This window comes from Leuresthes tenuis, unplaced genomic scaffold (genome assembly GCF_036924035.1).
Source record: "Leuresthes tenuis unplaced genomic scaffold, fLeuTen1.0.hap1 SCAF_23, whole genome shotgun sequence".
NCBI classification, from domain to species: domain Eukaryota; kingdom Metazoa; phylum Chordata; class Actinopteri; order Atheriniformes; family Atherinopsidae; genus Leuresthes; species Leuresthes tenuis.
In genome coordinates this window covers 15,508,179-15,532,311 of record NW_027325377.1, presented here as the reverse complement: position 1 = coordinate 15,532,311, position 24,133 = coordinate 15,508,179, and the positions used below count along the sequence as shown (strand labels likewise).

Genomic DNA, 24,133 nt, shown 5'->3' with positions numbered 1-24,133 from the left:
ACAACTTGCACGCTTCCTTTGGCCTCAGATCAAAGCACGTGGCCCAGCTGGACGAACTGGATAACCTTGTTTTCTGTCCAGTTCTTTCCCATATTCTTAGTTTTTCTGTGTAATTCACAAAATCTTATTTCAGTTTCAGTTTCTGCTGTAGTTTATATCTTACTTCTGTATTTAGTTTGGACTTTTAAGATGTCGCAGATGCACCCAGAGCTTTACCCAATCACAGCTGCCTGTTGTTCCTGAAGTAACTGACTAATAGCACAAACTTTCAGTTGAGGACGGTAGAGAAGTTATCAGGACATTTATGAAGACTTTGGCCCTGCTTTCATGGGCTGTAGCTGATCCCTAAAGCAGAGGATCGTTCTCAGGCGTGAGGCCAGAGTGAACCTGATGACCTTGCCTTGAGCCCGGAGGAGGCATCTGATCCAGTTTTAAGGATGGCCCTGGCGTCAATAAAGAGAATGCTTTTGCTTGGATTCGGGATGATGCAACGTTTGAGATTTGCGGTGAGAATGCAGGCACAAGAATGCAGCTGCATCGCTGAAGTGGTTGCCCCATTGCCACGGCAACATGCTTTTGTATGGCACCCTGTAGATTTGCATCCTGGCTGCGGTTTCATGGAGGATTTGTGGATATAGACTGAGATACACTTAAAGATAAAGTCCAAGACCTTTGAGTCGAGTGTGTTGTTTGTGTCAATTTTTTCCTTTTGTTTTTCTCCACACACAACTTTTTTTTCTTAAGTCTTTTCTGCAAGCACAGGCTTTCCCAGGGAAGCCAGAGCAAGGCTTGATTTACTGTGCAGTAGAATTATGGGTAGGGAACGCTTCCCAACACAAGGTGGCCGGCTGAGGCTTTGCCAGCCACCGTCTTGATGATGCTGTTGCTTTTCGAATCCCGCAGATGGAGATGATTTGTGTTCTCGAGGGAGAGCTTTGACGTGCACGGCTCCGATGTGCATTGTCGCCTGCGTGGAGATCAAAACGCTGGCCGCCCGTCAAAAACACACAGGGCCAAATCCTCCAGTTGAACGCAGAAAGAGAAATAAAGAGAGAAGAGCATCTGTCAGCAGCGCAGCTCCGCGGACCGTGCTGTGGTCGACTGTGAGGTCTCGGTGACCTGGCCCCACTGATGTGCTGGGCCTCAGTGCTGGCTCTGGCCTTGACCAGCAGTGGGAACACGATACTTAAATCATTCATAATTAGCTCCTTCCCTTTGCTTAACAACACATGGAGATAAATGGCTTCCAAGAATTTTCCAAATGGAAATAGTTGGTTTGGATTTAGAAGCTAGAAAATGGTCTACAAGCTGTGTATTGTAGTGGCTCACTTTTTTTTCTAACAACTTTTCTCTCCTCAGCACCTTTCTTTCTCGTTTCTGCTGCTCTTGACTATGAAATACACATTTTTAGGACACATCTTCATGAAAATAAAACATTTATTCCTTTTTACATCATCTTCACCGTTTACACTCAAATAAAAGGCCCTCGTGGACCTCGCTACATTGCCGTTTTGACTCAGGAAAACTCTAGTGTCTTGTTTGCGAGTTTCTCCGCCTCCATGGCTTTCTGATCTCTTTCTGAAGATCTGGTCTTAAGATGAGCCGAGCTTCTCCAGAGCACTGTGAAGGGTCTTCAGGTCCTCTCTCATCTGGCTCAAAGCGTTCAGGATCTTGCTCGACTGGTCCAGAACCTCCACGCTGCAGGTAAAGGGGTCATAGCGAACCGCAAAGGGACGCTTGATGTTGGAAGAGTATTTCCTGTGGAAAGAAATGCAGGCATATGACTTAAAAACATGCGTCGCGTTTCTGTGCTCGTAAGAGGTTGCCGGTGAGGTTTTTGACTCTTAGAGGTTTTGTTTACTCCTTTCACAATGCCACAAGCTGTGTATAATATGTGAATATGTATTTTAAATAGTGCAAATAGACATTTTTGTTAATTGTGACATCCAATGTAACTGTCAACCTATTAGAAGCAGAGCCTCTTTGTAAAAGCGCCATTGACATGCATGCCAGTCTAAACATCTTAGCATATTTAGTGAGATAGTTTGGCAGTTTTATCACAGGATCTGTAGCTAACTGAAGCTCCTGGAGTTAAAAGTCGTGTATCTACAGTTAGGAAGTCGGCCTGCACGGTAGGCACGGAACATACGATTGATAAAACGATCAAATTAAAGCACAGGCTTGAATCTGTGCTGCAGGAAAATCCTCTAACGTACTCCAAATAAAGGAATGTAGCATGAAAGGGTGGTGAAACATTTAAACAACCTGATGTGAGAAACTGGTCACTTTCTTGTCTTAATTTGGTATACAACTGTCTTTAAGGTCAGTATAAACCTCCACATTTAAGTTTACATGTGAGGTAATGCAGCAGGTATTATCATAAAGTAGTAAGTTGATACCTCATCTTAATCTTTGCATCCTCAAAGCTCTCTGACACGAAGTAAACCGGCTGGTAGGTTTGGTCCTGGTACGGCTGCACGGCCGTCTCCTCCGGGTCGAATGGCTTGTACTCCGGTTCGTTCGACAGAGCGTACTGGGAGGGTGGGTGAAAGACCGTCAGCATAACGAGTAGAACACAGCAGAACACGCGTGTGCCGAAAAAGAGAACGCACTCACAACAAGCTCTCCAGAAGAGGAGAGGAGTCCCGCGCCGTAAGCTTTCACTGCACCGTTCTGCTTGCACAGGCCGAACTCCACAGTGAACCAGTAGAGCTGCAGATGAAAGATGAAGTTAGCACGTTATTTTTGACCTCCAATACATCCTACTTATACCTGCTTCATTCTTTCATCTCTGTGTCTTGATTCATCAACCCCACCTTCCCTCTCATCCATCCATCCATCCCTAATCTATCCCTCTTTCCTCTTTCACATTCATCCATCAATCTATCCAATCGACATCTATCGGTCCATTCTTCCTCCTACTATCTCATCCAATGATTTTTTTCCTTCCTGTCCCTTATACATTTGTCCATCCCTCCATCCTCCCCCCTTTCCGATACATCCATCCATTTTCCTCCCTCATCTATCCATCCTTCATTTTTCTCATCCATTCATTACCCCCTCTACCCAACCTATCCATCCTTCATCCTTCTATCTTATCTACTATCCTGTTTTTCTCATCTGTACATCCATCCATCATCATTCCTTTTTTTATATCAATCCATCCAACCTTCAACCTCCATCTACCCCGCCTCTCTTCCATCCATCCATCCATCTATCCATCCATTCTTCCTCATCCAATCATTTTTCCTCTCTGTCCCTTATCTATCAGTCAATCCATCCTTCCTCCCTCTCTCCAATTATCTATCCATCCATCTTTTTTCTGTTTACTGCATCCATCCATCCAACCATCATCCATCCTCCCTTTTCTTAATAAACCCTTAATCTGACACAAGTGCCATCTTTGCCTCTGGAAAAATCAGAGGAACATTTTCTAAATAATCTGAAGTAACAGAATGAGCTGCAGTTATTCATTTTAACCACTAGATGGCACTGAAAGCTCATAAGTGCAGCAGATCATCTGCATGCGTATGTTAAAGCTCATTTACGTTTAGAAATAAATCCTACCGTTGACAGTTTTTCAATATCTTCATCTGAAGCTCCGAGTGAAGCGAGCCCAATCTCCTGGTAACATTCAGAAATAAACATAATAAGTTTACATGAAGATTTGGCCAAACCAAAGAAGGGAAAGTGCATTCTGCTATAATCACCTGTGAATATTGGGCAAATTCTTTATTTGCCAGCATGGGAATATGGCCGAGAAGTTCGTGACAGCAGTCTCTGTGAGAGCATATGGAAGTCAGTGAAAAAAGAAGCAGCTGATTGCGTAAATAAATGATAAGCTGGGTGACAGAAAGTGATAACTCACGGCTCGGGAGAGTGCATGGGTGCAGAGGAGTGTCGGATGTACTGAGTGCACTGAAACACCCTGAAGGCCAAGCTGGCGAGGAAGTCTCGGGCGGACAGCAGGCCGGCAACTGGACGCAGCTGGAAGCCAGTTTTCTCTGAAGAGGCCAGAAAAAGTATGAAAGACAATGTGCTTTACATGTGACATTGATGTAAAACCAGTGTTACTCATACATAAGCTCTTGTAGCTCTAAAGCTGTCATCCAAAGTTAATTTAAACCATTAAAATTTTAACAAATCGGCATATTGAATTATAGTGACTATTTCATTTCGTCTTGAGACATGTTTGGTACATTGCTGCTGTCTCTTTGCTACCAAAATGCTCAGTCTGTTCTGATTTAGCAGCGATCAAGCTGTTTTTTGAATGTGTGCCAAACTAGCTACAAGGCAGGAATTATGCATTTGAGCTTGTTTATTTTCTATCATTGAGCAGAGGGGAAACAAATCTGTGGGGGAGGAAAAACTCCCTGTGGTGTGACTTTGGAGACTTTTTAACTATCAAGAACATAAAATAGGACATTTGACCTCTTTAAGCTATTTCAGGATATACTTTTTCTTACCAAATGACACGCTTTATCTTTAGAGAGAAGGAGCTCCCTCTTAAGCCAGAATACACTTGTTTTAGTTATCTATTGTGCCCCCTTGTGGACGCCTCCATCAAAGAGGGGAGTACATCAACAGCAAGTGTGCCAGTAAAAGAGCAGGTTGCCTACATCAGTGCAAGGTTGAAAAGCAAATATATGCTTGGCCTTATGGTATAGGTAGCTTCAGGCTCATGGAAACCTCTTGATTTAACTTTAACACCTCTCTAACAGCAGGAATCGTAATGTCAATGGGAAAATGTGGAAAAATGGACTTGGACTTGGACTTGTACTTGTATAGCGCTTTTCTAGTCTAGCTGACCACTCAAAGCGCTTCACTACATGCCGCATTCACCCCACTCACACACACTCATACAGCACGTCTTAAGATATAACTACGTGCTTTTCTAATCATTCACACACATTCATACCCCCAATGATACACTGGGGGAGCAACGTGGGGTTCAGTGTCTTGCCCAAGGACGCTTCGACATGTATCCTGGGGAAGCCAGAGTCGAACCACCGACCTTCCGATTGGTGGGCGACTGCTCTTCCTCCTGAGCTACAGCCAAAATAAAACCCGCTTATTGTCAGTATCTGCATATCTCAACGCAGAAGCTGACTCAAGAGGTATTTTTTTACACTTTCAGCATCTTAAATGCCATTTCTGTGTTTCGGCATGTATAAATATAGATTTCGTAACTCAGAGTTTTGGATAGTTGGTCCGACAAGTAGAAATCTCTTTTTTTTCCCTCTTTTTCTCTGTCAATTTAACCACTTTTTAGACTAAATGACTGCTCGACAAATCAGAATCATCATTTGGATTTAACCTTTGTCAATATGTCCTCCATCTTTAAAGATAGAAGCCTTCCTTAATTCTACTTTTTGCTTCTTTAATAGAAATATTTACATTTTAGGCGTTAAATTGTAAATACAAGCCCTTCAATCTTAGTTGTCTTGCTTTTTTTTTTTTATAGGTAATAGAATAAAACAAACATCTTGTTGTATTTTTGCCACCAAAACCTGAAGTATTTGTCACCTTTCAGGAAGGCGGACACCTCTCTGAGCTGAGGGATGCGCTCCTCTCCGTAGCCGCACTCTTTCTCCAGCTGCTGCAGGCCATCCAGAAACTGCCTGCAGGCCAGACTGGGGTAAATACTCCGCAGCTGCTGGTAAACCTGCCTCCTTTAAACACAATCACACCACACCGTCACGCCTTCTGTTGTACAAATCATTGCCACGCAGCACATCTCAGTCCATAACTGTGCGAGTCGATCTCACCATGTCGATATCTCCTCTGCTGTGTATTCCACTGTGGGCAGCGGGTCCCCTCTGCAACAAGGAGTTAGTTTAGACTACAATTCTTTTTTTTTTAAATAAATAAATGACCAGACTGCCTTTTGAGATGCGACTCACTGTTTGTATCTGAAGGCGAGCTCAGAGATGCCCGCCCGTCTCTTTCTGTATTCTGAATCATTGTATCCCTGTAAAAAAAGACGTCGAATTACCTTAAATAAGCTTGATATTGGATAAGCTTCCTTGTATAGTTTCGCGGTAAAAATGTGTAAACACTCACTGGATGGTCGTGGTCTAGGTCCGGATCAAATTTGGTTATTAACATGTTGCATCTGTCCAGGTCTTTTATCTGTCGGGGAAACCAGGGAACTGTGATGTGGACAGAGAAACAAATGAATTAGTGCTTTTGTAATGAGTCTGGCTGCATGTTATTGTCAGCATTAAGCAGCTCTAGAAGAGCTGAAAGGAGCATTCGAATAAGGCCCGTGATTATATGAAGCAGGACAAATGAAATGAAAGGATAAGAGAAAAAGGTGCTTGCCCTTTTCTTCTGGTATGGAGCGAACGTCGTCGGCCACTCTTTTCAGCGAGTTGATGAACACGTCCAGGTCAGAGCTGTGAACCTCACACTTCATGAAGAACTCAAGGTCAGGCGAGCTGTTCTTCGACTTCCTCCCCGGCCGGCTTTCGATATGGAGAAGCTTGGCTTCAAATGCCTGAAAAAAGGATGCAAAGCAGGACTTAAGAATTGTGCTTTTCCTAATGTTGACCCCTTTTTCAGGTTCAGCTTTTGCATCCAGATTGTGTTTGTGTTCAGTCTTTATCAGTATCTTAAGTTTTTTATCAAACTTTGGATATTTTCACTAGTACAAAACTAAGGGTGTATTTCAGGGACATTGTGCTTAAAACGAAAAAGAAATATTATAGATAATATATATATTTAATCAAACACATGATACAACACTTAGACCTCATTGTTAAATACAAATACTTAATAATTAGTTGAACTTTTTCATTGATTTTCATTTAAAATCTCCATATATGTTACTAAAGAGTATTTTGGAAATTGAATAATCCACCAGTTATTTTTATTACATGGAACTTTGACAACGTGAATCGTAATTAGAGATTTAGATATAGTTTTCATATTGAGGTTTATAAATCATTATCTAAAATTGGTTATATCTGATATCTCTATATATATCTATAACCTGATTTTTTCCAAACACGTATTCACCAAATGTTTGTCCAAATTAGCACCCCAATCATTGCTTTTATAACATAACAGTATGATCATTTAGTTTAACGCCACTTTTCTGCAGGTCTGTGTTACCTTCAGCTCATTTCTTAACTCCTTGAGTCCTACCTCAAATATTTTCCCCGTTTTGAAGAATCCCGCATTTTTCTCGCTGCTGAGCGCGAACATGACGTTCAGAGTGACCCTGCCGTCCTTCTCCTCGAACACGAAGCCGTCTGCAATCCTCGCGGGCCCCGGGGAGCCCGCGGAGCAGCTGCCGCGCTCCCTGCGCGCATCCTCGATGAGACTCTGCTTCCTGCCGCTGAACGTTTGCGCCGCGCCGTCCGTCTTCATCTGCCCGCTCTCTGCTGGAGGCTTCACGGTCACCGGAGCAGAGAGGTTGTGTGCCCTCATCCCCTCCGCGGGCAGGTTTAAATAACCCGTCATCTCAAGGCTCAATGGAGATGAGTTGCGCAAGGGCCGCACGTACGCGCGGCTTTTTTGGGGACCTATTGTGCGTCATGGTGTTACTTCTATTTATGGGACTCTATTAGGAGGGGAAACAGCCCCATTTTACAGTGAAGCTGACCAATTAAACCAAAAACAATATTGTGGGTTACATAAACGTCACGTGGTCAAAATTACAAAAGGAAAAATGACCAAAAGGCACCAAATATTCCCTTTCAGCCACATAAACCTCTCTATGGCAATTCATCTACAGATAGCAGATATAAATCTTATACTGTCATAGATCATGATGTTTATGTGACTGTGAGATCTGTTGAGTCTCCTCTCTGCACTTTGTAGTGCATTAAGTTATTGTCCTCAATTCATTGTTTTCCAAAGAGGCCATTGAGAAGGTAGTAATCCCACCAAATAGAATCCATAATAGTTGAGGGACATTGCGCATTGATCGGCATATTTATGAAAAATTCTGGCCTTGAGAACAAACCCGCAGCAGGCGACAGTGAACTCATCCTGAATCTACGTGACTGACAGTTGAACCGACTGCAATTCAGAGTGAAGTACTCTGCTTTTGGAGTTTTTGAGAGGAAATTTGACTGAGCAGACACTGAAACCTACCTCCACTGCAGTGTTGCAGCTCCAACATTTGGACTCATGTCTTTCAATTAAGTGCACAGCTTCACCCACATGACGTTACATTTCCAGAGCAACAAGCAACTAAACTGCATGAATAATAAGAATAATGATACTTGTAATGAGAGTTTAAGCATTATCCTTACCCCTCATTTAAAGAATGAGGGCTGGATTCACAGAGCAGGGGGATCTTGTGATGCAGATGTAAGGTAAACCTCTCATTTAACAACGTGAGTCTGTTGAAAAGTTGTGAAAATGCCCTTTGAAATAAAGAAACTGTTAAATGAGGTGGATGAAGCAGCTCAGTAGAGGCTTTATGCAAAGAAGTGACCAAAATGCAAAGTAAAAACATATTCATTCACATGTACAGAAAGAGAAGTATAAATCGGTGTGGATTAAATTCCGTCCTTTTGTATGATATTAGATTAAAGTTGTATTTGAAGCAAAGTTGCACTCGAGGACACAAACAACTTTCCATCTGAAAAACGCTGTGTACGAACCCGAAAGGACAGAGGACATGAACAAATGAACGTCTCAGAGGATTCATGTTTATTTGCTTTATTTCATGCATACAAAACATTTCATTTATCTGAGGACAGTCTTTAGTCTTTTTTTTTCCCTTGAAATGCATAGAAATAATCAGATAAATTCGGCTGTGCTGCATCACATTAGAGGCAAAATCTTCACTTTGGATTTTTAATTCATTAAAGTCATCCAAGAGAAAAAAACAACGAAAAACACCCACTGAAAATGAATTCAGTAACATTCATGTGGGTGTAATACTAACTGTAACACATTACTTTCTATTGTCTTTAAGTACCATACAAAGCTTAATTCACTTTATTCACTAAAATACAGTTTCCTACTGGCTGGAATACACTAATATGGTCATCATCTAACTTGTATATTTGTTCTAATACAAGGAAAGCTCATTTTTAAGCAAGCTAAGCAGTCCCGCAAGCAGGCTAATAACCTAGCAACCGTTTGATGAAGGAGAGAAGAGATCCAATACGTCTGGATGTACAGTCAGTCCAGTTTGCCCAGGGCTTCACACAATTTCCCCATTTCATCTGAAGAGGATAAAAAAAAAGGCAAAGTGTAAAACAAAATGAATCCAAGGAGTCTCAAATAGCCTAAAGGTTGTTATTTTTCCCGTCCGGCTGAAAAATGAGGAGCACATCAATAGATTTCATAAGTAGGTGATTAAATATAGCTCTCTTATGTTCTGCAGTTAGCTGGCTAACTGCCCACAGTGCTTATTTTAGACTGAGACCTGACCTATTGATGATCAGGGTTCATTTTTTCTATTTTCTTTTTTTTTTTTTTGCCTTTTGAATACAGGAGTTGCAAGATAAATCTGATGGACCGCAAGATGACAGTAAGGTAGAAGTATACAGTTCATGCAACACAAAGTTTTCTAGATCTACAGCATCGTGCTGTCTTGATTAAACAATATTTATCTAACATATATGACTTGGAATAAAAAAAGCAAGTGTAAGAATAACTTAAAAACTTCCTGAAAATGATCTGTTCTTTTAGACTTTGCTGTAATTCACAATAATACAGTGATAGTTGTGATAATATTCAGCAATTTAAGCTACGTTGTGGGCGTAATTGTTCCTGTATACTATGCCAGTTACCAGACTATTCCACGAGGGGGCAAACCCGATGACTCAGGCCAGAAAAAAATATGCCACCCGCACTCCATTTCCAAAACGGAAATCCTATTTTCACAAGTATATTCTGTACTGTGTATTGGCAAAGACACATTTTGCAGCTTGTGAACACGTTCATTTCTGTGGACAAGCACAAGCAGAACGCCTAACAAACGCAGGATGTGAGGCGGCCATGATTAACCCGCGTATCCATAATCAAATGCATGTAGTGTTACTGTGATATCTAAACCTAAGCATGTATTTTTCTTAAGCCTTGAACAACTGTGACTGACTTAATGCAATTTAATGTAAATTGCATACCTGTTACAATTTTGTAGAGTGTACTAAAACATATCTGACAAAAAATTATTCTGTGAAATCTCTTTTGAGACAAGATCCCCAAATGTTTTTATAGATTTCTTTGCATTTGCTCGTGAAAGCCCTAAAAATGTCCTGATGGGCCTCAGTAAAGCAGAAAAGGAGATGGAACTGTGCACAATGCTAACTGATGCTAAAGTGGAGCGTACTGTTGATGCAGTCCGCCAGGTTCCTGAGCTTCTGGGTGTTGTCCAGCACTTCAATACTCTGGGTGTAGGGGTTGTAGCGCACTGAGAAGGGCCTGGGGATAGTGCCTGCAAATTTCCTGTAGACACAGACAGAGACGGGGTCAGCACACAGTCGGACCTCACTGCACACACACTCTGCAAAAAATAACAATGTAATGTGCACCTGTCTTACCTCACTTTCTCTTTGGCATCTTCAAAGCTCTCTGCGACAAAGTAAACAGGCTGGTATTCTGTGATGGGGTATTTCTGCAGGCTGGTCTTCTCAGGTTCGAAGGGGTTGAGTTTGGGCTTGTCTGTAAGGCAGTACTGAGAGAAAAAAACCCAGCCAAAGATGCGTCATTTTTATTTCAGTTTTATCTAAAATATTGTTTCACATTTCTGAATGAGTGTCTCTATTGCAAGTAAGCAGGAAGTGCAGCATGAGTCAGGGCTTTGACAGAGTGCACATCCTCTGCTGACAGCAGCTGATGTAACCTGTGACCTCGATTAGCGTGCTGCTCATCCTCTCTCTGCCACCCCGCCGGCCCAGCAGGCCGACTCCCCCAGTGACACATTAAACCCGAATCTGAGTGGACCACTAACCCACTCCCCGCTCATCTGCTGTTGTGCAAACGAGGTGAATGTGCCGTAACATGCACCACATAAAGCAAACTGTGTTTTGCTGACGCACTCAGAAAACAATAGTCAAGCCCAATTTGCAGGTTTTGATGCTATTTAACTGCGTAACAAGTTTTCAATAAAACATACTAATTAAGTTGAATTATTATGCAAAACCAGGCAAAATTGCCATAAAAGCAAAGACCATTCAAATGAATAGTAACCTGGTTTAATTTGTATTTTGTATTTAAAATCACATATATTCTCAGTATTCTCATCATCTTATTTGATGTGCTTTAACGGGATAATTTTAAGAAGTTTTAACAACCAATAGCATGCTGTAAATACCCCCTCATTCACTTGACCCTGATCACCAGACCACAGGGTCTACACTGAGACCAGAGGATGATCCTTGGTGGCCCTACAATTAATTTGTTGGGGTCTTTGCTCCACTGAAGGCTATTTCTTAATGTGAATCAACTTCCTCTTACCTGCAGCTCTCCAAACGATGAAAGCAGGCCAGCTCCGTAGGCTTTGATCTCAGAGCCTTGCTTACACAGGCCAAACTCCACAGTGAACCAGTACACCTGAGGGAGGGCACAGGGTTCATAAAATGTGATCCGTACATCAAAAAGCAAGACAGAATCCGCACAAAATGAGAGAGGAGGGAGGTTTGTTTGGCTTCTCAAGAATCTGAGGTCATTTGAATTGAAAATGCTGGTTACAAAACAGCTTTAGACTGTACGAGAGTGATATTTGTGCATGTATGTGATATGATAGAACAAAACAGGGAAGTAGAAAAGAAAAAGTCACATCAGACCTAGAGATTAACCAATTTTCTTCGCCAACCATAAATCACTTTTTAATTTTCTTCAAACTACAGACATCTTTAGGTTGTAATCAACAGATTTAGCTTCAGTACAATCACTTAGCCTTAATGGCAAGTTTTTCTTACAGAGCATCTCAGCTTTATCACCAGGTTGTCTGTGAATGTGAGTGTCGCCCGTGTAGTTAAACCGCATGACAATGTGATCTATGACCGCTGTCATGGACGTTTCATTTCGCCGCGTTTCTCTCACAGCTACAAGCTTTTGTTTCAGATCATCCAAACTCACGCAGTGTCGATGACCTCTTAAGAGCAAATTCATCACAAGAATGGGTCAAAGACGGCCTCGCAATTGTTTCATCTCAGGAGAGAGAGCTGTTACACCTGTTTGCTGTTATTTAGTTCAAACTTTAAAACGCTACTTGCTGCGACCACCTTTTTTACAACACACTCACAGTCGCAAGTTTCTCGATGTACTCATCAGGGGCGCCAAGAGATGCCAGACCAATTTCCTGTGGAGAGTGGAATAGAGCACATATGTTTGAAAAACAACAAAAAAAAATGTATTTGGGTATTTAATCTCTATATAACAGATGCAAAAGTTACAGATTCTGCTTTGAAAAGACAACTACCTGTGAAAACTGGGCAAAATAAGGGTCAGCAAACAGAGGCACATGTCCCAGGAGCTCATGGCAGATGTCTCTGTATTTAAAGAAACAAAACAGAAAAAAACGCTATTTACGATTTTCTTTCTAGTCTACAGATCGATGCCCAAACTCTCAACACTCACGGCTCAGGCGTGTATGTGGGCTTGGAGCTGTGACGAATGTACTGCGTGGAATGGAAGACACGGAAAGCAAGACCAGCCAGGAAGTCCCGGGATGAAAGCAGGCCGGCTACTGGGCGAAGTCGAAAACCTGTGCACGCTGCGGGTGAGTGGCGGGGAGATGAAAGAGAGCAGAGGATGAGTGTTTGGTTGTGTTGAATCAGAGCAGACAGAGGAAGTGGAGCATTTGGACCGGACCTGCCCCCTACATTCACACAGTAAGGTTTTCAAAATGAGCTGAATGACGTATCATGTATTGTGTTATGTAACAACTGTGTGACACATTATAATATCTATTTGTACTCTCACACTTACTCCTTGGGTCAATTTGGAATCACTGATTAACCTAACATACATGTTTTTGGATGATTTGGGAAATGGGGAGTGCATGAGGTTAAATCCACATAGAAAGGCCCTGGCCGGGATTCTAACCAGGAACTCTCTGGCATGTGTGAGTTCTCGCCAGGTATTCCAGCTTCCTTCCATCATCCAAAAGACATTCATGTTAGGTTAACTGCTGATACTAAATTGACCCTTGGAGTGAGTGTGATTGCACATGGCTGTTTGTCCTGTTTGTCTCTATGTAGCCCTGTGAAAGACTGGGGGCCCATCCAGGGTTTACCCTGCCCCTCGCTCCATGGCAACTGGAATAGAATAGGCTCTAGCACCCCTGCGACCCTGAACTGGATTGAGTGGGTACACAAAATGAATGAATGGATGGATGCTTTACTGTATTTGAGAGTTTTAATGAAGCACCAAAAAAAGCAATGCAGCCAAAATGAATGCAGTTCTACTGAGAAAATTAGAGGCTGCCTCACTTTAAATCTTCTTGATCTTCGCGGGATCTAAAGGGCCCCATCAGAACAGAACTTACACTGCAGGAAGTTGGAGATGTCCTCCAGCTGTGGGATGTTGTCCTCCCTGTAACCACAGTATTTCTCCAGCAGGGGGAAGACCCGGTTATGTTCGCGACAGGCATGAGTTGGATACAGAGTCTTCAGCTCCCTGAACACTGTACCCCATGTGACCTTTTCCTCCTCTGTGTACTCCACCTTGGGAATAACTTGGCCACTGAGACAAAGATGAGATCACAATAGTTAGATAATGTACATAAACAGCTGCCACGCACCTAGAAGCCAACGTGGGTGCATTAAAATTGGTTTCTTTGTTTGCTTCATCTGAATCTTTAGACCAACGTTAGATTAAGCCCACCTTCAGAATTCACACCTAAACATCATTTAATGTTTTTAGATTGCTGCGGTGGTTGACAACTTAATGACAAGCGTTAACGTTGCTATTATTTTGGACCTTATTCTGGCGTCGCTAAATGTCAGTGCATGTCAGCATCACAGTAATTAAGACTATGTGGGGGAAAAGGACCCCGTCAGCTGGCACTGAGCCCAACTATGAGGTTTACATTAGGAAATAACAGTTAATGTTTATAGTTATTCGTTAATATTTTGTTAGATTTTTAGTAAACTGTATTGTATTTGATTTAAAAAGGGGCACTTTAAAGGCAAATTAACAAGACCAAGTCAGCATCACAGTAATTAAGACTATGTGGGGGAAAAGGACCCCGTCAGCTGGCACTGAGCCCAACTATGAGGTTTACATTAGGAAATAACAGTTAATGTTTATAGTTATTCGTTAATATTTTGTTAGATTTTTAGTAAACTGTATTGTATTTAATTTAAAAAGGGGCACTTTAAAGGCAAATTAACAAGACCAAGTCAGCATCACAGTAATTAAGACTATGTGGGGGAAAAGGACCCCGTCAGCTGGCACTGAGCCCTACTATGAGGTTTACATTAGTAACAGTTAATGTTTATAGGTATTCGTTAATATTTTGTTAGATCTTTAGTAAACTGTATTGTAATTAATTTAAAATGGGGCACTTTAAAGGCAAATTAACAAGACCAAGTCAGCATCACAGTAATTAAGACTATGTGAAAGAGGGCCCCCTTAGCTGGCACTGCAGTGGGTTTGGTGCTCTTGTAGTGCCTGTACAAAATACTTCACAAAAAACCCCATAAGGCTCATGGTCTTATTGTGAGGTATTTATTCTGAATAAATGTTTTCCAGCTTCAACTTCTCCCTACAATTTCAGTATAAAGTTGTTGTTTTTTTAAAGGTGTAGTTACTGTCTGTAGTTGTAGGCGATGTCAGCAAACTCCTTCCTGCGGGCTCTGTACACTGGATCTGTGAAACCCTGAACACACAAACACACACACACACACACAGAAGCACGCACAAAGGAGAGCCACGTTAGATCTCATGATCGCAGCCTGGCAGCTCACAGCTAAATCAAAGAGTGGAAATCCTCTGCCGAGGCTAAACCCTGTGGCCTTTGACAGCATTATGCACTCCGTCTCTAACAACAGCTTGCAAATACATATTCAAATGAAGCCTTTGTAGAGTGTTTTTCAGCTTATGATGAATACATTTTGCTTTAATGGCGGTGGCAAAAGGGAGCAATTATCTATAATTATAGGGGCTCAATTAAAGCAATGACATCAATTTGTATGTCTACATAGTTTCCATTAGAATAGATGGTGGAGTGCGCCCTGTCATCTCCGCAGCCCTGCTTTTCATGAGACATGTAGGTGTGAGTGGACATGTATTCACACAAACACACATGCAGTGGGCAGGATGTGCTAAACAGAAGGTGACAGATGAGTCAGAACTTACTGGGTGATCAGCATCCAGCTCAGAGCCATAACTGAGGATCTGGTTGGCAAAGCGGTCCAAGTCCTGGATGTCGTTGGGGAACCACGGCACTGGAGAATAATGATATTAATCATTTATGTTTTTTAATAAAAAACATAAATGTTTTAAAAACATATTGTTTTTTATTACCTCCATGCCCTTATACAAGATGTGATGCCAAATTAATCTCTGATACATTGAAACAATTTACAAAATAAATTGCTTCATAAAACTTTCAAGCAGAAAACTCAAATATGATCTTGTTCCAGTGAGGTGACATCTTCTGCCAGTCCAGAACCCAAAGATAGTCCATTTACAGTGAAAGAAAATAGAAAAAAGTGGCAAATATTCACTTAGAAGAAGCAAAATGTAGATGTAGATTGGTAGATTTTTGCACTTGTGTTGCTTGAAACATTTATTTCACATCAAAATGGTGGGCTAACAAACAATGAACTGACGAACAATTTAAACTATGTATTTTTTGTCTCAATACAAGAATATTCTCTCCTACTTAAGTGATACAAATGACCACAGCACAAATGGATATTGATGAGCATTTTGAAGATATGTACGTGTTTTGCCTACAGGACTTTTTTTTTTCAGAACTGTTGCATTTTGACACTCAGCAGAACAGTAAATGAGGGGCATCTGCTTGTTCATATGGATTTATGACACTCAGAAAACACTGGACCCCTGTCATTAATCTAGATTTGCGCAGTGTGGTCCTGCCTGAGGCCCCAGGAGAACAACAGACCCCTGCCAGACTCCTCTATAAACAGGCTGTGTCCAAAGCATGCTGTAAATACCCCCTCATTCACTTGACCCTGATCACCAGACCACAGGGTCTACACTGAGACCAGAGGATGATCCTTGGTGGCCCTGTCTGTCTCAGCCTGGCGTGACCTTGGCATGTTACCACTGTCTGTGTTAGTCTGGGGATGAGACACAGGCATCCTCTGTTTCTTGCAACCCCGTTGGTCCTCACTAGCTAAACTAATGTCTTTTTGGAAACAACTAATAAAAGGGTCTAGATGCTGCAGAAAGGACATCAGTCTCATTGGCGACACTTTCTGTCTGTTACCAAGTCTGGCTGCAGCCCAACACCAAGAACTGTCCCAAGTTGATAAATCAACCTTTTAAGCAGTATTAGTGTCAGTTTAATTAGATTTCTCCAAGCCATGCTAGCTGTGGGTCTACGAATGCCAGTGTTGGTGCTCTGATTTGGTCAAGACTGAAATATCAGAATTTCAGCTGAGCATTTATGGTGTCCAGATAAAGATTCCCTAATTTTTCCTTTAGCCCTACTATGAGGTTCACATTTGGCAAAAACAGCTAATGTTTATAGGTATTCTTTCACAATGTGTTAGATTTTAGTAAACTATGTTGTATTCCATTTAAAAGGGGCACTTTAAAGGCAAAATAACTAGACCAAATCCTAGAAAAAATAAACTTAAATAAAAAAAAATCATTGAGAAAGATCACAGTTAGTTCTGCTAAACTAGCTTACTACTGTATGCTAGCTATTGGTTAGCTAGCTTTTCTTCTTTTCTTCTTTTAAATTAAACATTTTTCTTATTTCAATTAGTAGTGGGGAATAACAAACATACTACAAGGATACCCATCTTAAGATAACAACAAGGGAAAAAAATGACTGTTCTTTTGGGCTCAAATAAGCTGAATTCAACTCACATGCTAACTTAATATAGTTAGCTCTCAGGTTACAGCTTTATGTAACTCCCTCAACAAATCAAGAAAGAAGGTTTTTTGCATTTTCTGTACAATTTAGTTTTGAATGTATATTTTACACTGATATTATGTATCATATATATGTGTATTTATTTATATATATATATATGTGTGTGTGTGTGTGTCTGTATGTATGTACGGTATATACATTTCCATACACACTTTTGCTATAAAAAACAAGTATAAAAAATAATAATGATAATAATCATGAGCCCAGAGTCATTAATTTATGATCAAATCTGAATGTTTAATCTCTAAAATAGGTATTTTTTCATATTTCTTGTTTCTTTAGAGGCTGAGAAATAAAAAGTCTTAGTCGACAGTTTTCTAGAAAACCTTCAGGTTTTTAGAAGGCTATTTTAAATTAAGCTTAGATTACAAAAAAGGATTCACATAATCGTTTCTGAGGCAACTAAAGATCAGCTGAAGGGAAACTCTACACCAATCTTGTTTGTTTTACTGTCGGGCAGCTGATGATGTTCTGGGCACTGGAAATGCAGCAAAATGGCTGCTACTGCTTAAATCTACTTAAAAATTCAGCGGGTCACTTTATTCTAAACGAAATATGGGTAATAAAAATGTAAAAACCTGTCTGAAGAGGTCAAAGTGACAGCATCACATTCTCAACAAACAGAGGAGACGTCCAGGGAATCTTGAAGGTAAGACTATGGCAATTTTATTTGTCAAACAAATATCATACACAAAGGCAAGTCAAAGTTCTTAATGTAATTACTTAAAATTATAAGGGTTATCGCATGTTCAGCCTGAATGCAGAGAAATATTGCAAAAGTAAGAAGAACAACATTAATATTTTTGCCAATTTATAAGCACCCTATTGTATTTGAAACCACTGGTTGATAATTGTATCCATTTGTAAAATGCTTAAGTTATTTTGCTGGACATCCTCATACCACAACTGCACACTCACTAACCTGTGTCCTTCTGTTTGTTGCGTGATAGCTCATACACTTGGCCGCTGATTTGTGTGCGCAGGCCGTCAACAACCTCATCCAGGACCTGAGAGCTGGTGGAGTCCACACTGATGAAGAACTCATACTCTTCTTTGTTCATCCGCGATGGACGGGACTCGATGTGCATCAGGTTGAGTCCCTTGTCCTGCAACAACAATGGAACACAAGGGGTGAGAACATAGGTGATGTATGGTGTTGTTAGCTGTTTATGTGCCCGTCTTTGGGTGGAATTGATTTTTTAGAAGATAAAAAAAAAATCCGTTGTTAAAACAAGGTTGAAAAAAAAATTACTGCATGCTGTAATCAAATAAGCAGGGTTTTGCTGTTGCAAACTGCAACATTGCCTTTTTTCACCACTAGATGGTGGTGTTTAGTTACTAAATTGTTGGCTATATATGAGACTTTGTGTTGTCAAGCATGACCTCCTGTCTACAGCCTTGAACTTTATCTGCAAACTAAATCAAAGCCAGGCGGACTGGACTTGACACAATGAAGGGTTCAGGATATATTGAATTTATTGAGTGCAAAATTTTGAGATGAATCATCCTGACATCGAGATATTTTAAACCCTGCGGCATGATACAAAACCAATGGGCTTCCAAACTTTTCTCGTTGCAATTAACAACTCCTTCTCAATTACCAACATGAAAGGAATCTCTCCCATGTGTATAAAGCAATGTTGATGGTCAAAATGTTTTTTTGTTTATATAACTTTTGGGGAGGAACAGGGTGTATGTTGTTCTCGGTCTACTATAGGCTCAGTAACAAGGAGGGCGTGAGCTGGAGGGCCTCCTGTTTTCTCCCATCTGGATCTTATTCCCCATTTAAGTATGTTTTATGTGGGACCATGTGGTTATGCTTCCCTCTGGCGTGACTATTGGCATGACCAAAGATGAATCCAGGTTGGCATCTTAAAGAAAAACATGACTTTATGGACTTTCTACACATATTGGATAATAACAAACCCATCGTTTTCCCTTTGAATTGCCAGAAACGACATGAGATCTACTCTACATAAAGAAAATTAGATGAGCTGAGATTGATTTTTTTTCTAATATTCTTATCTTTTTGTTTCATCTAGTGACTTTAAAATGGAATTATATTTTTGCAAGCACGTTTGTTAAAAGTTGGTTGACATTATCAGGTTTTTTTTTGGTAAAAAAACAAAGCAAGGCATGTTAACAGATATTGCTGTTTGTGAGCAAAAGCAAAATGCTGTGTCATGTGCACTACTGGTGGCCTGGTCCAGCTTAGAACAGCAAGTCCTAAACCCTACACCCAGCAGGATGTGGGGTCTGTACCCCTCAGAGCTGTCCCTTGACTTGCCTGAGGTGTGAGGTCAAGGTCAGACTCGTCACAAAAAAACCATGCTGCCGCGTCACATGTCCCATGTGGATAAACAGCGAGGTCTTTCAGAACAAAATGTGGAGATTAGACATTAGAGGGAGCACATGATAGATTTCACATGGCTTTAAAGAGCAGCCGTATCAGAACATACTTCCAGGATTTTCCTGGAAATAAGCTCTCTTTAAATATGTGTTTTAAAGACGAGAAGCTTTTTTTTTTTTTTGCTCCTAGTCAGAGAGAATTTGGCACCCGTTACAACACAGCAGGAGAGGGAAGTTTGCATAGATGGTTTGGGGGACATTTGGTCTGTTTTATAGAAAAGTTAGAAAAACAAGGGTAGTAGGAGGAGGGGTGGAGCAGGGGGAGGATTGGTATGGAGGGAGCTCATAGGTTCAAAGAGGATCCTAAAGTTTACTGTTGCAAGTTGAGGGTAGCATTTGGCACGTATTTGGTATTGATCCGAGTCAAAACACCCACATCTCCACCCCCAACAATGTGTGAAACTGCAGGACCGAAGAACATAATTTCTCCACAAAAATGTGCATCTTTAACCTAAAACACAAGTCATCTCAGCTGTTGCAACATGGTGTTCAAAGTGAGCTAAATGTAGTGTGTCTTAGAGTTCAGTGTGTTTTGCCGGCACAGAAAGTTCAACCTGTACTTTAGTAGAACTGTGTATTGTTGCCAATCACTGTTTACTCGGGGCGGTCATATAGTCACGTACGCACAGAGACAGGTTATTTTGACAATGATGAAAAGAAAAAGAAAAAAGACCTCAGACCTTCGTGTGGTTGCAACTACTAAATTCCTGAAGTCTAAATTTAAAAGTAGAAATCCAAAAATGATATCAAGTGAAACAACAGATGATACTGATGAATCAGAAATGACATGTTTTTGTCGCGTTATATTTATATTTCGGGATGCAACAGCTGGGAAATTCTGGGCCAATACGACACCAATATTAAAGACAGTCGTTTTGATAATGGCTGATAGTTGATGCAATTGTTTACCCTGTCAAGCCAAGCTAAACAATGAAAAATGCACTATAGAAAATAATTGTTACGAATACTGATATTTACTAATGTAAATAAATCTTGTCAGTTTCAAGGCAAAGTTAGTGCAAAACAACCAGGACAAACTGGGCTGAATTTCAGTTGCTTCCGATGCTGGGTTGATATATCTGTGCATCCATAGTTGTATTATAACAGCATGGTAATTGGACACGCTTGTAACAGGCTTTTGAATAAGATTTAAATGTAAGCATTTTACGAGAGCAACACTTGGGTTGTAGTAGCATCTAGTGGCACAACTGCAGATTGCAACTAACTAAGCATCGCCCCAACTTACCCTCCCCTTCCAAGCAAGAAGATGTAAGCACAGTGGCTGCTAAAAATTCTAATGATTATGTATTACATTGCATCCTGTAGGCTGCTTCTGATAATCATGACTTCCTGAGATAGTAATTCATTATTTTTGACTGGACCTTAGATGTGAGCCCACACAGCTTGACTAAAGATTGAGTTTTTAGCTTTCCTGCAGTCAGGTAAAATCGCTCAATCTTGTCTATTTGTGTGCAGGTTTTCTGCTGTCAGTTTAAGGGTCTCCACTTGACACATTACTATCAGTAAATGTGTATTTCTGTAACAGAAATACTGAGCTGTGCCTACTTTTACAGCCCCGAGGGCAGCTCCCTCAATGAAAATGAAGATGAAAATGTGCACCCGTGTTCCAAACAATACCAATTGTAGCCACAGCCCATAAATACCGATGACTACAACAGTAGTCATGGGTCATTTGAAGAGTAGAGTAATTTGATGCAAGACTAAATTAACTATTTCCAAAAGCCATGTGGATGTTAGCACTTTTTCAGTGTAAATATGGCTTTACACACCATAATAATGATAATTAACCCCAGCCATGCAGGCTACCTGTATGTTGACAAGCCTTTGAAAATATTGTGTCATTATTAAGGTTGTAATTTAAGCTGGAACACTGCAGTTGCAAGCATTTATAGGACATTATCTCCTTTCCTTTCATAAAGGATGATCCAGTATTTCCATAGGAAAAAGATAAGGATAACAAAAATGACCTGGTACTTTTCCTTAACTAAATCCATAGTGATTCGAATGTCAATCTGTATATAAATCCAGACTTTTAAGTTACCTGTTAAATGTTTAAAGAAGAAAACGAAAAAATCCAACTTGTGAATTGACACGAGCCATCAATTCACAACCACAGAGGTATGAGAATTTTCTGTCGGTGCTCTGTATTTATTATTACAGAAACCCAGAAGGTGGTTGCCAGAGCTACTTGCCATATTTGCAATCGACCGATACACAAACATCTGAGATAAGCACCGTTTGTTTGGTTTACTTTTTCAAAGGGCCAGAAAAGGCCAGGGTAATGAAAGTGATAACAAATGAGCACCAAATTCATAGTCATAAATGTTATTTTACCACCCAAACACTGGTGGAGTTTACTACGTACCAAATTAAAATCATAGCGTGGATTATTACAATGTTATAAATATATTTAGAATCTAAAACAATACTTCCTGCGAATATGTCTTGTTTTGTTTAATGTTAATCAGTAACTTGATGGACCAAAGAAGCAGGAGAGTGCGTCACCGAGTCCTGGTCTCTGCCTGATTGGATAATTAAAGGAATAGTTTTTTTACACAGTTAAATGACTAAACTGATAACACAAGCCAAAAGCTCTCTGTAAATTTAATCCACTGAGAGGTCAAAGATGGTGTGAATTGTTTTCAATTGTTTGCAAGAAAACCTTAATTACTAAACAATTCCTTTAAGCATTCAGTCTTTTTACTCTCTTAAAAGTGTCTTTTGCGGATCTCAGTCATTACAATGCATCACATAAATGTAATTTCACACAGCACAGATTATTGTTGTAATTTAAATTGGATTTTAAGCCGATCTTGTCCACTTGAAGAGAAATTCAGAAACGTGGACTTATTTCTAACAATCCCCCACTCGCTAATCAGAGTCTCATTGTGAAATAAAGCACCACACTACAGCTTGTGATGGGGCCTTTTACCTCAAAAAGTCGCAGGGCCTTCGCTAAAGCCCCAACCTCTTCTTTCAGGGAGAAAATGCAGGAGATTACTCCGGATTTGTTGGTCTCCTCCTCCAGGTACATGGAGCCCCTTCTCTTCTGCTGAGAAAAAGACATGAAATTACAAAAACATGCAGCTCCAGCCAGGAGTTATGCACAGTTTTTTATTGTTTTTTTTTTAACTCACTCTAGCAACAAATCGGTTATAAGCTTACAAAATACAAGCTGTTTTTTAACCTGGAGAATATGTGGGAATCTGAAGTATCTTAACATTTTTAACCGCAGCCATACAGGTGGGCGTGTAATGTTGTTTAAACCCATGACATTCTACAATCAGGACATGGACTTAAAGCTCAAAGCTTTCCCACCTTTTAACCTTTAGAGGCCCCTTATGTCCTCAGTGGATTTGACCCAAAAGATCACAAAAAACACAAGATTTCCTCCACAATCCTGCGGGTTATATATATATATATATATATATATATATATATATATATATATATATATATATATATATATATATATAGTATATATAGTATGCAACTTCTGCAGGTGACTCACTCTGGCGAGAAAGCATTTCAACATGTGGTTAAATTAATTTTTTGAGAAGCCATTGTATTTTTGTTTAAAAAGTGCGCACAAACCAACACCTGAAATTACAACGCAAAGTCCTTTCGGGAGCACTTCATGTTTGACAGTTTTGGGAGCAGAATACAAATCCAGACTACTTGAAAGCGCACATATGTTTCCCACTCGCATCAGCTGTTTTTGTTCTACCCTTTGTCGTCGTGCGGTGCCCAGAATATTCCAGCTATGAGCAGCGTTATTATCATTACTGCCGCCACTAAAAAAAAAATTGGAAAGAAGGAAACACTTATCTAAAAGAGTAAATTAGAAATTATTTTCTCCCGATTATGATTAATAATGGCAACACAGCCCAAATAAGTCGATAGAACAGTCGATAAGCATGTCCATAGGTGAGGTTTACCCCTTTTGCCGGGCCCCCTGTCTCTGCCTCTGGGCTGTGGTTTCCGTTCACTCTCTTATAAGCAGCGTCCATCCTCTCGCGGTGCAGGTAAGCAGTCTGTGCGTGCTGATGCTGAGCCGAGAGCTTCACTCCTGTTTGTGTGAGCAGCTGCTGTCTATAAAAGCACGTGGACCACGTGACGCCACACCCCCTCTGCATCGGTATGTCACGGGGCGATTGTTGTGAAACAGCATTATTATGGCACATCTGGTTCCTGTTGCGCACCGCTGGATTGAATTCCTTGTGGGATTTGTGCGAAAACTTCTTTTTATTTTTTTTTTATGGGCAGCCTGACTGACCTGAGAACAGGTAGAAAAAAAACTACATACATAAAAATAAACAAACGCGCAGTTTGATCATATTAACAGTAAAAGTGAAGTACACCCTTTTCAGTTCCAAGGTTTAAGGTATATATTAAAAAAAAAATCTGAAACCTCAGATGAACAACAACACAAATTACATATTGCACCTTCCCCTAATTTATTTAACAAAACCAAAGCTCAAATGCTGAGACTATATGAAAAACTAAGTCTACCCTAGGATTTAAGAGGGTAGGCAGCAGTCAGGTGCTGTTAATCAAGTGCTTCTGATCAAATGATCATCAATAACTGTGAGTATGTCTATAAAAGCTGAAGTTTTGTCCATTTGCTGATCTGGAGTATTCAGATGTGCGTTA

At 40.5% G+C, this 24,133-nt stretch overlaps 2 protein-coding genes across 3 annotated transcripts; both read right to left on the bottom strand.

Annotated features, from left to right (window-relative positions):
* Positions 1 to 1,419: 1,419 nt before the first annotated feature.
* On the bottom strand, positions 1,420 to 7,568 carry th2 (tyrosine hydroxylase 2). Its single transcript, XM_072377248.1, has 12 exons — positions 7,150 to 7,568; positions 6,325 to 6,499; positions 6,064 to 6,152; positions 5,904 to 5,971; positions 5,769 to 5,819; positions 5,527 to 5,672; positions 3,869 to 4,004; positions 3,711 to 3,780; positions 3,568 to 3,624; positions 2,617 to 2,712; positions 2,400 to 2,533; positions 1,420 to 1,758 (listed from the first exon to the last, which is right to left on the bottom strand). The coding sequence occupies exons 1-12, from the start codon at positions 7,465 to 7,467 to the stop codon at positions 1,593 to 1,595; spliced, it is 1,506 nt and encodes a 501-aa protein (XP_072233349.1). The 5' UTR covers positions 7,468 to 7,568; the 3' UTR covers positions 1,420 to 1,592.
* Positions 7,569 to 8,644: 1,076 nt separating this feature from the next.
* pah (phenylalanine hydroxylase) lies at positions 8,645 to 23,631 on the bottom strand. 2 transcript variants are annotated; one of them, XM_072377016.1, is made up of 13 exons: positions 23,419 to 23,631; positions 22,413 to 22,532; positions 17,973 to 18,156; positions 15,277 to 15,365; positions 14,730 to 14,797; positions 13,463 to 13,659; positions 12,553 to 12,688; positions 12,395 to 12,464; positions 12,218 to 12,274; positions 11,428 to 11,523; positions 10,512 to 10,645; positions 10,301 to 10,416; positions 8,645 to 9,188 (listed from the first exon to the last, which is right to left on the bottom strand). In XM_072377016.1, the coding sequence occupies exons 1-13, from the start codon at positions 23,614 to 23,616 to the stop codon at positions 9,145 to 9,147; spliced, it is 1,509 nt and encodes a 502-aa protein (XP_072233117.1). In that variant the 5' UTR covers positions 23,617 to 23,631; the 3' UTR covers positions 8,645 to 9,144. The 2 variants fall into 2 exon arrangements, with proteins under 2 accessions (XP_072233117.1, XP_072233118.1); XM_072377017.1 differs by having other exon boundaries at positions 22,413 to 22,529.
* Positions 23,632 to 24,133: the final 502 nt, after the last annotated feature.

Coding starts and splice junctions, on each gene's coding strand:
- th2 (XM_072377248.1), bottom strand. CDS start 7,467: ATGACGGGTTATTTAAACCTGCCCGCGGAGGGGATGAGGGCACACAAC. Junction 6,500..7,149: donor AAACGGGGAAAATATTTGAG/GTAGGACTCAAG, acceptor TCCTTTTTTCAG/GCATTTGAAGCCAAGCTTCT. Junction 5,972..6,063: donor ACCTAGACCACGACCATCCA/GTGAGTGTTTAC, acceptor CTTTTTTTACAG/GGATACAATGATTCAGAATA.
- pah (XM_072377016.1), bottom strand. CDS start 23,616: ATGCAGAGGGGGTGTGGCGTCACGTGGTCCACGTGCTTTTATAGACAG. Junction 13,660..14,729: donor ATCGCCTACAACTACAGACA/GTAACTACACCT, acceptor TCTTTGTCTCAG/TGGCCAAGTTATTCCCAAGG. Junction 9,189..10,300: donor CCTGGCGGACTGCATCAACA/GTACGCTCCACT, acceptor TATCCTCTTCAG/ATGAAATGGGGAAATTGTGT.